The sequence below is a fragment of the Trachurus trachurus genome (assembly GCF_905171665.1).
Source record: "Trachurus trachurus genome assembly, chromosome: 5".
NCBI classification, from domain to species: Eukaryota; Metazoa; Chordata; class Actinopteri; order Carangiformes; family Carangidae; genus Trachurus; species Trachurus trachurus.
The window spans coordinates 4,680,149-4,692,720 of record NC_139896.1 but is presented as its reverse complement, the minus strand read 5'-3'; the positions used below and the strand labels follow the sequence as shown (position 1 = coordinate 4,692,720).

The following is a 12,572-nucleotide window of genomic DNA, read 5'->3' as shown; positions in this document are numbered from 1 at the left end:
TTGGCAGGTGCGTCAAATTAAACAAAGAAGAGTTCCTGCACACATAGCTAACTTGCAGAATTTCTTGCGACGTTTCGGTACTAGACCTTTTTCAAGCAAACGTTTGTGCCAACACAGGAAGCCATCTTAAATAGGCAAAAGCCTTTTTAACCTACCTGTCCTGGGTTGTCGACACCGGGGGTCATGGGTAGGTATCCTGCAGCGTTTGAAGTGAGAACCACCTTCACAAGAAAAAGACAGCGACAGTGAGATTTAGTTCCCAGAGACGAGACGACAGAAGAGAACTGGTCATGAAACCGACAGGAAGTGGCCGGCGTCTCTTACCCTGTGAGTGTCCAACCTGGAGAGACGACTGTGGCTCTTGGACGGAGACATGTAGAGCGGCGCGGGAACGAGGCCGTCCACCGCCGCGTCCTCCTCCGCGTTCTTCAGCTCGATGTTGAGGTCGTCCATATCCTCCAGGTCGTCCAGGTCCGCCGCGCTCCGCTGGGCGACTTCGTCCGGAGGCGAGTCCTGGTGGCTGCAGTCCTCCTGGAGGGACAGGACAGTGTTAGAGTGGTGGTGAGACACGGATCAGAGACAATAGATAGATGTCCAACTTGTACTGAAGCTCCAAACCATGGTCGTCCTCCTCACCTTGATGACCAGGTAACGAGGCGGGTCTCTGGCCATCCTGGTGAACTCGTTGGCCAGTTCTTTGAAGGTCGGACGCACGTTTTCATCAATCATCCAACCTGGAGACGAAGAACCAGATATGAGACTTTGACACTCACATCTCACAAGTTAGCATGCTGCTAATTAGCTCTAAACTCAAAAGTCCTCTGTTTTAGCAGGTTTTTTGGGTTGATAGGTATGAAGACACACTTCACTCTGAGCCTGCCCCAGACCAACGCTGCTAACATTGGTAAAAACCACACACCATATATTTGTAAATGTGAAGCTTTTGGTTAGTGTTGTAGTCAAGACCACCTAACTCAAGACCAAGTCAAGACAAAGACAAGTCTCTTGGTCTTGTTTTGTCGAGACTGAGACAAGACCAAGACCAACTAAAAATGTAGTCGACAAAGAGTGCTCGAAGTAGAAAAAAGAAGTAAACTCCAGGTGATGCGAGGTGCTCTTGAAGCTGCAAAAATTGGATAGACGGACAAAAAAGCACTAGGCTTGCTTCAGGCACTCACGCACTAGAGCCAAGGATGGTTACGTAAAAGCCTCTAATGAATCAGGGCATAATAATAAAACAATATTCAAACGCCGACCGGTTTCAACCAACATGGTCTTCTTTAGGGCGTGGTGGGAGAGAACCAGAGCTCCAGGTAAGAGTCCTTTATTTGGCACAGTGGTTGGCCTGGAGCAGTGGTTCTCAAACCTTTCTACATCAAGGACCCCTAAACTGACACAAATTAGACCACGGACCCCCATTCGATAAAATTTGGAAGAAAAAAAACCACCAGAAATACACATAAGTGTTCTGAGATTGAATAATGTTACTTTTTTAGTCAATGTACATTCAAATTAGAGCAAATGGCCTGAACTTTTGGAAAAATTTTGAGAAATTTCAGGAAAAAATGTATTCTTTCTGGAAAAAAGTGCACGTTTTTCCAAAAATATCACATTTTTTTCAAGAGAAAAGTTGGGGACCCCCTGAACCCTCCCAAGGACCCCAGACCCCACTTTGACAACCATTGGCCTACAGAGGCTGCTATATAAAGACAATGTTTATCAATTAGAGTCAAGTATTTCATTTTAAAACATGTCAAACAACATAATAAAGGAACATATCAAGTAATTACAGTGAAATTCTATGTACCTTTGGTCATTTGTATAACATAAATAGTAGGGATGTCCCGATCACATTTTTTTGCCCCCGAGTCCGAGTCCGAGTCCGAGTCATTTGATTTTGAGTATCTGCCGATACCGAGTCCCGATCCGATACTTTTGCAATGCAGTAAAGTTTTTAATGTAGATCAACTGTATCATCCCACTATTTTTCTGTTCTTTATGCTCTACTAGGGATGTAACAATATCACAATCTCACAATAATACGCCCCCCCTTGCGGCCCGTCTTCACTTTAGACAGATAGGAAAACACTGACATGTAGATATGTAATATATCCGATTCCTGATCGGGATGTAACGTCCGATTCCGATCGAGTCTGAAACCACGTGATCGGCCCCGATTTCCGATCACGTGATCGGATCGGGACATCCCTAATAAATAGAGATACAAGAAGAGAATATATCTGAAAACAACATCAAATAATCACATATCAATACCCAATCAGTTATAAAAAGGGTCTAAAATCCATGTCCTCATTTAGTCGAAATCGGTCAGCGTTTGACTATTGTTTTATAATTATGCCCTGATTCATTAAAGGCTTTTACGTAACTATTCTCTCTAGTGAGTGAGTGTCTGAAGCAAAGCAAGCCTTGTGCTTTTTTGTTCATCTGAAAAATAGTCAAGTCCGAGACAAGACCAAGACATTGACCGTGGACATGAGATCAAGACCGGTCTCCAGAACCACTATGCTATGTAGGGTAGTAGGGTTTCTTGTTGTCATTTTCATTTGTTTTACCCTTTTATTTTATTCTATTTCATTTGATGTTATTTTATTTTATAACCACTGTAAATTGGAGTATCTTACATACGTTCTTTGATGAAGATGACAATCCGATTGTGCAGATTTAATGTAAGTTTTTGTTGACTTTTTCGTGTTGTGATTGTAGATGTATGTTTAAATGGTTTTAAACGTGGACCCCAGGAAGACTAGCGGTGCTCTAGAGCGCAGCTACTGTAATGGGGATCCGAACAAATAAAACTAAATAAAACACTACTTTTGGTTAGAAGAGAGTTCACTCACATTTGACCATGACCATGTAGACGTCGATGGTGCAGATGTGCGGCTGGGACAGACGCTCGCCTTTCTCCAGAAGGTCAGGAACTTCATGTGGACGCATGTTGGTGTACGGCTCAGCTCCGTACGACATCATCTCCCACACCGTCACACCTGAAGGACGCCACAGTGTTTATTAACCACACCTCCACTGCTGTTGGTTGTTTTTTTTACAAATATAACTGAACCAAACTGGGACTGAATGGTTTAAAGGGATACGGCAACATTTTTTTTTTCCTGTCTTGCCTCACTCCCGAGTCCATGACCAGCAGATAGACACCATCCTTTCAACTGTGCGTGCAGTAACCATGGAGATAGAGCCGTATCACCCATAATTAGCTTAGCTCAAACACTGGAAGTGTATGGGTAGTGTTAGCCTGCCTCCACCTAAAGTCATCAGAGAAACTCTTCAGCAACTCTAAACGGAAACCGGTGGGCCGATCTTCGTCTCAGAGCTGACAAAACTCTCCGGTAAGGCATCTTGAGCGGTCAAATGCCGCTAACGGGACGAGATCGGTCAAAACGGAGGGTTCAAGCAAAGACCGTTTATTTTGGTTCAAGCTAGCTACATCGAGGGTAGGTTAGCTTCCTATTTCAAAGTAAAAGCACAAATTCTATCGTCATGGTTTTCTGTATGTAAAGGGCAACGGGTGTTTTATTTTGTGAAAGTAACCGGAAGTGCGTTGGTCACAACAGCTAGCTTGAGTAGCGCCAAATTAGTCCGAACAAAATTGTAAACAGCTGGTATTTAGACAAATTAACGACACACTTCTGATCTAAACGGCTACTTTCTCACCTAAACATGTTTGAAATGTCGATAAAGTATATTTACAGAGTTTAGAGCTAAAATGAAATCGGCTTTGGCGCTACTTAAGCTAGCCGTTACTTTCACAAAATAAAACACCCGTTGCCCTTTACATACAGAAGTGCTTTTACTTTGAAATAGGAAGCTAACCTACCCTCGATGTAGCTAGCTTCAACCAAAATAAACCGTCTTTGCTTGAACCCTCCGTTTTGACCGATATCGTCCCGTTACCGGCATTTGACTGCTGATTTCAGCTCGGGGAGGAGGCAGGCTAACACTACCTATACACTTCCAGCGTTTGAGCTAAGCTAATTACGGGTGATACAGCTCTATCTCTCTTGTTACTGCGCGCACAGTCGAAAGGATGGTGTCTATCTGCTGGTCATGGACTCGGGAGTGAGGCAAGACACGAAAAAAAAAAAAAAAAAAGTTGGCGTATCCCTCATAATATAAACTCACCATAACTCCAGACGTCACTCTGATGTGTGTATCTGCGGAACAGGATGCTCTCCAGGGCCATCCACTTGACCGGGGTCTGCAGGGGGAAACAGAGCGTGTCTCTATTGGTTACTGCAGTGAAAGATGTGAACTTTGATCATTTTGTTCATCTGTCTGTGTAACTAACTACCGACCTTGGCCTCGTTGTAGAAGTACTTCTTGTCGTCAGGGTAAACCAGGTCTGCGATGCCGTAGTCTGAGATCTGGACCGTGTAGTTGCTCTTCAGGAGAACGTTTCTGGCTGCCAGGTTCCTGTGGACCATCCGGTTCTCCTCCAGGTAGTACATCCCCTGGAGACAAAGAGCAGCCACATTTGTTTGTTTGTTTATTAAGGCTTCTGCATAAAGAATACACATTCACACTAGACAACTAAACAACACAGGCAGTGACAATACATGCATGTATTAAAGTAAAGATGACTCTGACAGAACAACAATTGAAGTTGACAAGACAAGACAGCTCCGACTGAGTATATAATGGTAATGGTAAATCCTATATGAATTTAAATAATCATACATATATACATACATAGATAATCCATACCTCTCATGTTTCAAGGAATATTTATTAATAAAGTTCCTTTTTAAATAATATTGATTTAGTGCTTTTTTAAAAGCATATATATGATTTTTATGCCTCACCTTCGTATAGTAGCTTGTGGTCTGTGTAATTCTGTGTATTTTATCATTTTTATGTTATGTGTAGGGACTACAGATGGAAATTAGCTGTGAGCTAAATCTGGTGCAACCATCTTTTCATTTTTTCCTGCAAATGATTAATGTAATTGCACACTGTCCCATATTAAACTAATGAACTAAACTAAATTTTGTTGCTTGATAAAGTTCAGTAATAAATTCCATTTTTGCATTGCTACATATATATATATATATCACTGTGTTTAACTGTGGTAGTTTTATGCTAAGGTAAAATAAAACAACCTCCAGCTGTATGTCTTGTCAAGTACTTACAGTAGGTGTATTGTTGTATTTTGTACATCTCTTAATTATGGACAGCCAGCTTCCCATTTTAATTATCAAATTTTTAATGTGTTTATCCCATAATAGTTTATCATCAATAATTATCTCCAATAATTTGGTATGTTCTACTTGTTTTACACATACATTATTTATAAAGAGACAGAAGAACAACAACAAAACAGATGAAAACAAAGTAGAATAGTTAGAATTAAAAGAGAGAGACGGTTCTTTCTTTTACCTTTGCGATCTGAACACACCAGTTGAGCAGCCGCTGTGGACTCAGGTTGTTCTTGGGGTTCCTGACGTGGTCGAGCAGCGAGCCCTGACCGCTGAGCTGCGTCACCAGCTGCAGACTGGCGCCGGTGCAGATCCCCTGGATCCGCAGCACGTTGATGTGGTCCAGGCTGCCCATCGCCATCATGTGCTGCGGTCACAGACAGTCAGGGTCAGGCAATACAAAACAAAACAATAAACCAATGGCCTGATTCACTACTGTTGTTTATGTTTATATGAGATTAAATATGTTAAATATGGAGTGCCCACACAGAAATATAATATATGAGTGATGTAGTCATAATGTCACCGATGTTTTTAAAACATTTACAAAAAGCCAATAGTAAAATGTGCACATGTATGTACATATATTGAAAATTATATTAGGATTTTTCATGTTATAAGATGTTACAACCAGATTATGTTGACATCATGTCAAATATATATATAATAATATACGGTATGCAAGTTTATTAAAACATCATATAAAACATAGATAATGTATCTATGTTTTTCTTTTTTAGCATCCACATTAATGTTGATATATATTTACATTCTGGGAAACTGGTGTCAGACTTTATAACCCACTGTTACATAGTCTGCACTACCCGAGACTCCATCTGCACTTTATTTTTATTCTATCTTTTACTATTATGTGTATATGCTTGTATGTATAGTGGTCTAAGCGCTTTAAATTATTTCTGTAAATTTAGTGAGCTATTATTTTTGCTTTTCTTTTTCATGACAAATAAATCTAAATCTAATCTAATCTAGATCTGTTTATAATATCAACATATATTGACAGGCTTTACCATTTATGTTACTCTGTCAATATAAAGACATTTTATATATGTTCATATTCATTTTGCATTAGATTAGTGGATTCGTTTCTATGTTTGTTTTGAAACCATTCTAACATCTCATAACATAGGCTATATATGAGATCTATATGAGATTAAAACCAGATCTATATCAGATATGCGGAGGTTTTCTTACGTCTGTCAGCTCGTAGAAGGTCTGCCGCCCGCTCCGATCCTGAATCGTCTTTATGGCCACAGGAAGTTTCACTGTGTCGCCCTCAGGAATCCAAATACCCTGCGAAACATAGACAACAAATACACAAATTAAAAGTTGTTAGAGCCATTTTGTACATTACACATAAGGTGATAAATAATTTAGATTTGTTGGATTTATTCTGATTTTGTACATTGAGGTATAAGAGTGCCTATTAGTTAATAACAACTGCTCTCTTCTTATTGGCTGAGACGTGCGTAACGTGATGTATGCGTACTTAGGTTCAGTTATGATTATGGAGGCGAGGAGAGCACACTAGTTTTTGACCGTGCTAATCGTGCTAATGATTATTGCCTGATTTTGGATTGCTACACAGTTTTTTATTTTTTGTTGTAACTTGAAGAAAGGTTTCAATAAATCCTCGTGAGAAAGAAGAACTATGGAGTTTTTGTGGCCTAAGACGCGTGTCAACTACATGCTCGCTCCATAATAATTTTAGTGTGTGTTTAAAAAAGTAAAAAGAGACGGAGCCACACTTACAAAAGTTAAATAAACATTAAAACGTGCAGGAGAAGAAGAGTTGTGAACAGAGATGCTCACACACAAACCTTATGGACGGTGCCAAACACTCCGGTTCCCAGCAGCTTGATCTTTCTCAGCTCCGACGGCTTCAGCGTCCGGACGTGGACTTTAGCTCCTTTCTCTCCGGGTTCCAGAGGCTCGAAACTCTGTGGAGGAGAAAAAAAAAACACAGAGCAGGTTAATAAACCAGAGAGAGGAGGCAGGAGGTGAAGGAGAAGAAGTTTCAGAGTCCTCCGTGGCTTCTCTGAGTTACAGGGGGTCTCGGCGTAGCAGTGCATGTCCATATGACGGTTGCAAATGGATACCAACTGTCTTCGTAACAAAAAGACACACCAAAAAACATCCAAATACCTCCATGCTGCTCGTATGTAATGTTCGTCTTGTATTGAAGCCCCGAAATGCGAAATTGTTCAGAAAAAAATTAAATAACTCTACTTTTCAAACTTGTTTGTAGCAGAAGCTCCTCTTCCCGGTTCGTCCAAATTTGACGAACCGGGAAGAGGAGCTTCGAGGAGCTTCCGCTACAAAACAAGCTTGAAAAATAGACTTACGGTATTTAATTTTTTTCGGGACAATTTCGCATTTCGGGGCTTCAATACAAGACGGACATTACATACAAGCACTATGGAGGTATTTGGATGTTTTTTGGTGTGTCTTTTTGTTACGAAGACAGTTGGTATCCATTTGCAACCGTCATATGGACATGCACTGCTACGCCGAGACCCCCTGTAACTCAGAGAAGCCACGGAGGACTCTGAAACTTCTCACAGCCCTTAGTCCACATGAGGGGGAGGAGATAATGAGTGAAATTTCAATTTTGGGTGAACTATCCCTTTAACCACAGATAGACTGACTGAGTGAGTGACTGACCTCTCCGCTCTCCATGTACCTCCTCATGGCTCTCTTGCGGCGGATGGCGATGCCTCGGCGGTACAGGACGGTGAGGATGAAGATGGAAAACGCTGCGAAGATGAGAGCGATGACTCCCAGAGCGATGGCCGTCGTCTTCTGACTGGAGACAGAGATTAACAGAGAGAGATCAGTGTCAAGAAGTCATATTCTCCAAAAAAGTTCTTAAGTATTTTCTCAACTTTCTTCGTAAGTTTCTTCTTAAGAAAAAACGTAAGAATAAATTATACTCTTGAAATCAAAGTTCTCAAATTTGTGCTCTACTTTTTTCCTAAGACAACCTTGACCTGTCTTAAAATGGCACGTGCAATGCAATGCAGTGACGTATTTTAAGAGGTTCTTAAGTAGGAAAAGTAAGAAATTCGTAAGAAATTACTGTTCTTAATCTGTTCTTAAGAACTTTCTTATGAACTTCTTAATTTTAGATCTTAAGACATTTCTTAAATAAAAGGACAATTCCGGGCAAATTCAACTCGGGGCTGTATTTTCCTAACATTTTAGGTCTAAAAGAAGGAATCTGAAGATTTTCAGTTTAATTGCTCCTGTTTTGCGGTAGTTGTGTCTGTCCCCGCATCGCCACGGCAGCAATGAATGGGAGCGGATGTAAGTTCCGCTGCTTAGGCTGTTTACATCCCTCAAAGCCGCAATTTTTTTCCACAGACAGCGTCAGATGGCGACTCAAACATGCACCGAGAAGTTTATTTACTTCAAGCAAGTCCAGAGTTGATATTCCGACTGCACGTGAACACACCGAGTGTCAACTTGGGTCTCGACTCCGCGAAACTTTGAATTAGATCTAGTTTTACAAACATGTCGTCTTGCTTGAAGTAAATAAACTTCTGGCTGCATGTTTGAGTCGCCATCTGACGCTGTCCGTGGCTTTGAGGGATGGAAACAACCTAAGCAGCAGAACTTCAATCCACTCCCATTCATTGCTGCCGTGGTGATGCGGGGACAGACACAACTACCGCAAAACAGGAGCAATTAAACTGAAAATCTGACCTAAAATGTTAGGAAAATACAGCCAATGGTTGAATTTGCCCGGAATTGTCCTTTAAGATCTTTCTTAAGAACATATTGGTGAATCTGGCCCCTGATCCTGGGTCCAAATGTAGAAACGATGAATTATTCAGACTGAGTGAGAGTCAGAAACGAACCTAGAGAAGTAGCGGTTGGAGCCGACACAGTCTCCGACTCCTGGACCAAAACACCTGAACACAGAGCAGAGTAGACTCAGGTTAGAGGAAACACAGACAACAACATGAGAAGAAACACACACAGATCTGTGATGTCATCCGTCATTCAGTGTGTTTTGTTTTTACCCCTGGGTGCAGTTGAGGTGACACGGCTCACAGTGGCCGCGCTTGTTGGAGTATTTGAAGATGATTCCCTCTCCTCCCATCACACCCTCAGGACACGAGGTCACACAGTGAGGACCGTCCTGCAGACTGGCACAGGCCACACACTGATCCGCCCCCTAAACACACACACACACACACACACACACACACACACACACACACACAGAAGGTTCAGACTCAATCACAACAAGGGGCTGAAATCTATAATACAAATGTCACAGGCCAAAACAGCATTGATATTTAATACTGAACAGACTGAAACTGACGTTGTTTTAATCAGAAATATAAATTTGTTCAATTAGTTCAACATTTTGTCAAATTGGCCCATTGCCATAATCCCTATAGTCATAGCAGTAGGTTCGTTACCTTTAATTGTCGGTGCAAACTATTTTTAGAGCCGCGGAGCAGAGCCGTGAGCTGCTCAGAGCTACGCTACGGAGGCTCATGGGATTTCTTATTGGTTTCCCTCATCAAACTCATCAAATACACAATCCAACAACTCCACAACGCTCTGGTGGACAAGTTGTGACCTGCACATTCACCACGCTATGAGATAATAACACAACGTTACCAGACAGAGTTGTTTTAGAGGGAAATTCATGCAAAACCGCTGTTGCGCGTTGCCTTCAGGGACAGTTTTTCATCAAACAGTCTCTGCATTTACCTCTAAAACAACTCAACAAACAACTTGCACCGACAATTAAAGGTAACAAACCTACTGCTCTGACTATAGGGATTATGGCAATGGGCCAATTTGCCAAAATGTTGCACTATCCCTTTAAGGTTTATAGCTTTTATCTATAAAACATAAGGGGGGGAAATTGTAGTTTGGATGTTTTCTTGGATTTATGGGATATAAACCACAGTTTTATACTGCTTCTGCTCTCTAGTCTTTATTGATTGACATGAATAGTTTGCAGAGGTTGTTTTCTGTGACACTTTACAACCTGTGAGCATCGTGCAACACAATCTAACACTTTACAATCCTGTGCAATCATTTCCTATGGTCCCCCAACTCTTGGTCTATTATGTGTTTTATTGTCTGCTGTATTGTTGTTTGCTTGTTTTCAATGTTCTTATTTCTAACCTGCCAATGGGACTGGGGATAGAAATTATTATATATTGTATCTTTTATTCATTTAAAGCACTTTGATCATCATTTCCAGCTGTTGTAAAGTGCTATAACCCTGAACTTTGAATTGAATTGATTCATTAGGGTTAACATTAAAACGGAAAGATTGATAAAACTAAAGTGTGACTGTACTACTCAGAGTATTTAACATGTGTTGTGTTGCAGTGACACTGGGTGGTAGCAGAGGACACACACACACACTGATTCTACAAATCAACTCCTGAACTTGCAGAACTTGTTTGCTGTGGGTGAAGCCCTGCTGCTGCTGATCTGATTGTCAGTAAGTCAGAGAATAAAGATAAGGTGGAGGAGTGAGTAGGCCTACGTACGGGGCCTGTGCAGGTCTGCTTCCCCTCCTGGACCTTACACTCCGCGTGGCAGCGCCGACACTCCCCCGACGAGGAGGCAAACTCCCGCCGCTCCCTGTGGTCAGTGAGAAAAGAAACGTGCAGATAACATTGAATCACCTGCAACTCTGCAAACATTACTCACACGGCACAAACTGGGTGGATGTCGTTTAATGCTGTGATTTGATTAGTGATTCCAGAGAAACGGACTGACCCGGTTAGGAACTTGCAGGTCGACACGCACGTTCCTCCGCGGCTGTATCTCCGACAGGACACACACTGGTCGGGTCCAGGGCCCCAGCAGCCGTCAGAGCACAGCGGGTCACACACCTGACCGTCCACAGCTACAGGGATGACAATAAGTGTGTTATTATCACCATTTAAATAACATAAAATACAATAAAATAACATTAAATTAATGAAAAATGTAAAAAAAAAAAAAAAAAAAATCAAAAGTCAAAAATTTAAATAAATGAATAAAATAAGATAAAATAAAATTAAACAAAATATAATTAATCAAATTTAATTAAATTAATGAAAAATGTAAAAAAAATTTAAATAAATGAATACAAAAATAATATAAAATAAAATAAAATATAATGGAAAAAAATAAAAAATAAAATGTAATTAATGAAAAAATAAAATAAAATGAAATGGAAAAAAAACTAAAATTAAATTAATAATAAAAAAATGTATTAATGAAAAAATAATATAAACGAATAAGATAAAATAAAAATAAAAACAATTCCAATTCCAGGGTTCATATATAATTTTTACATAGGCCTATATGTTTTATTTTATACTGTATGTTCATAAAGTCATAGATTATAAAAAATCCAATACATGAACATATATTACAGTTGCATTTGGGTGAACCGAGTTAAAATGTTTGCGAAACAGGTGATTTTTAACAACTTTTTAAAACAAACAGATATTTTTGGTCATTTTTGCAACAACTAAAGGACTGAAGAAACCTGATTACATTTAGTTTTAAGTCCTAATGTATGGACCGAGTGGACAGCGAACGTCTCACATAGGAAACTAAAACTTTAAATCACTCACCACACTGGTCCTTGGGTCTGTTCTCCTTGATGTCGAGGTGTTTCTGGCGTTTCTGCGGCCGCGAGCTGCTGCTGCTGATGATGCGCGTAAAGTTGACGGTGTCATGGTAACAGAGCTTCTTGTTTCCCGTGATGTAGACGCCGCCGTCGTTGATCTTCCGCAGCGAGCGTAAACCCAGCGAGGTGATGGAGGGGATCCTCATCACCAGCAGAGCGTAGCCTCTGCAGGACGGAGACACGGTGGACTCATTTTAACGTCACCATGGAAACAGAGCGAGGACTCTTCATCCTCATCGTGAAATGTGATCAGAAGTGAATTCACAGCATCAAGATATTTACTGAAATTTCAAGCAGGTCCAGATTCTGCAGCTTCAAAAACATGATTTTATTGTGCAATGAACTCAGAATTTAATGACTGGTCCAAATGTCTGGTAGCTACACTGCAAAAAACCCAAGAATATTTGTCTTATTTATTGTCAAAATGTCTAATTTCTAGTGAAAACAAATCTCTTTTCACTTAAAATAAGACTCATCACCTAAAAATGAACTGGTTTTGAGATCATTTTCATTTGTTTCAAACAAATTTTCACTTAAAATAAGTAGAAAAATCTGCCAGTGAAAGCAAGTTTTTTGTGCTTGTTGTAATAAGGAAGAAAAACTTGCTCCACTATCAGATTTTTCTACTTATTTCAAGTGAAAATCTGCTTGAAAGACATAAAAAG

The 12,572-nt window shown here is 40.4% G+C and overlaps 2 protein-coding genes across 2 annotated transcripts in view; both read right to left on the bottom strand.

Annotated features, from left to right (window-relative positions):
* The window catches only part of erbb3a (erb-b2 receptor tyrosine kinase 3a), a gene marked incomplete at its 5' end in the record, with an annotated part of 49,750 nt that overhangs the window by 3,874 nt on the left and 33,304 nt on the right, over window positions 1–12,572 (bottom strand). The window contains 15 exons of the mRNA XM_083971165.1: window positions 156–221; window positions 325–531; window positions 637–734; window positions 2,859–3,005; window positions 4,156–4,231; window positions 4,329–4,484; window positions 5,410–5,595; window positions 6,441–6,539; window positions 7,067–7,186; window positions 7,911–8,052; window positions 9,107–9,160; window positions 9,272–9,426; window positions 10,772–10,865; window positions 11,004–11,133; window positions 11,852–12,072. Coding sequence (XP_083827291.1) covers window positions 156–221; window positions 325–531; window positions 637–734; window positions 2,859–3,005; window positions 4,156–4,231; window positions 4,329–4,484; window positions 5,410–5,595; window positions 6,441–6,539; window positions 7,067–7,186; window positions 7,911–8,052; window positions 9,107–9,160; window positions 9,272–9,426; window positions 10,772–10,865; window positions 11,004–11,133; window positions 11,852–12,072 — 1,951 coding nt within the window. The remainder of the gene's footprint in view (window positions 1–155; window positions 222–324; window positions 532–636; window positions 735–2,858; window positions 3,006–4,155; window positions 4,232–4,328; window positions 4,485–5,409; window positions 5,596–6,440; window positions 6,540–7,066; window positions 7,187–7,910; window positions 8,053–9,106; window positions 9,161–9,271; window positions 9,427–10,771; window positions 10,866–11,003; window positions 11,134–11,851; window positions 12,073–12,572) is intronic.
* LOC310986099 (proliferation-associated protein 2G4-like) overlaps window positions 1–12,572 on the bottom strand; it is a 70,742-nt gene that overhangs the window by 30,300 nt on the left and 27,870 nt on the right. The gene's annotated exons all lie outside the window — the stretch shown is intronic.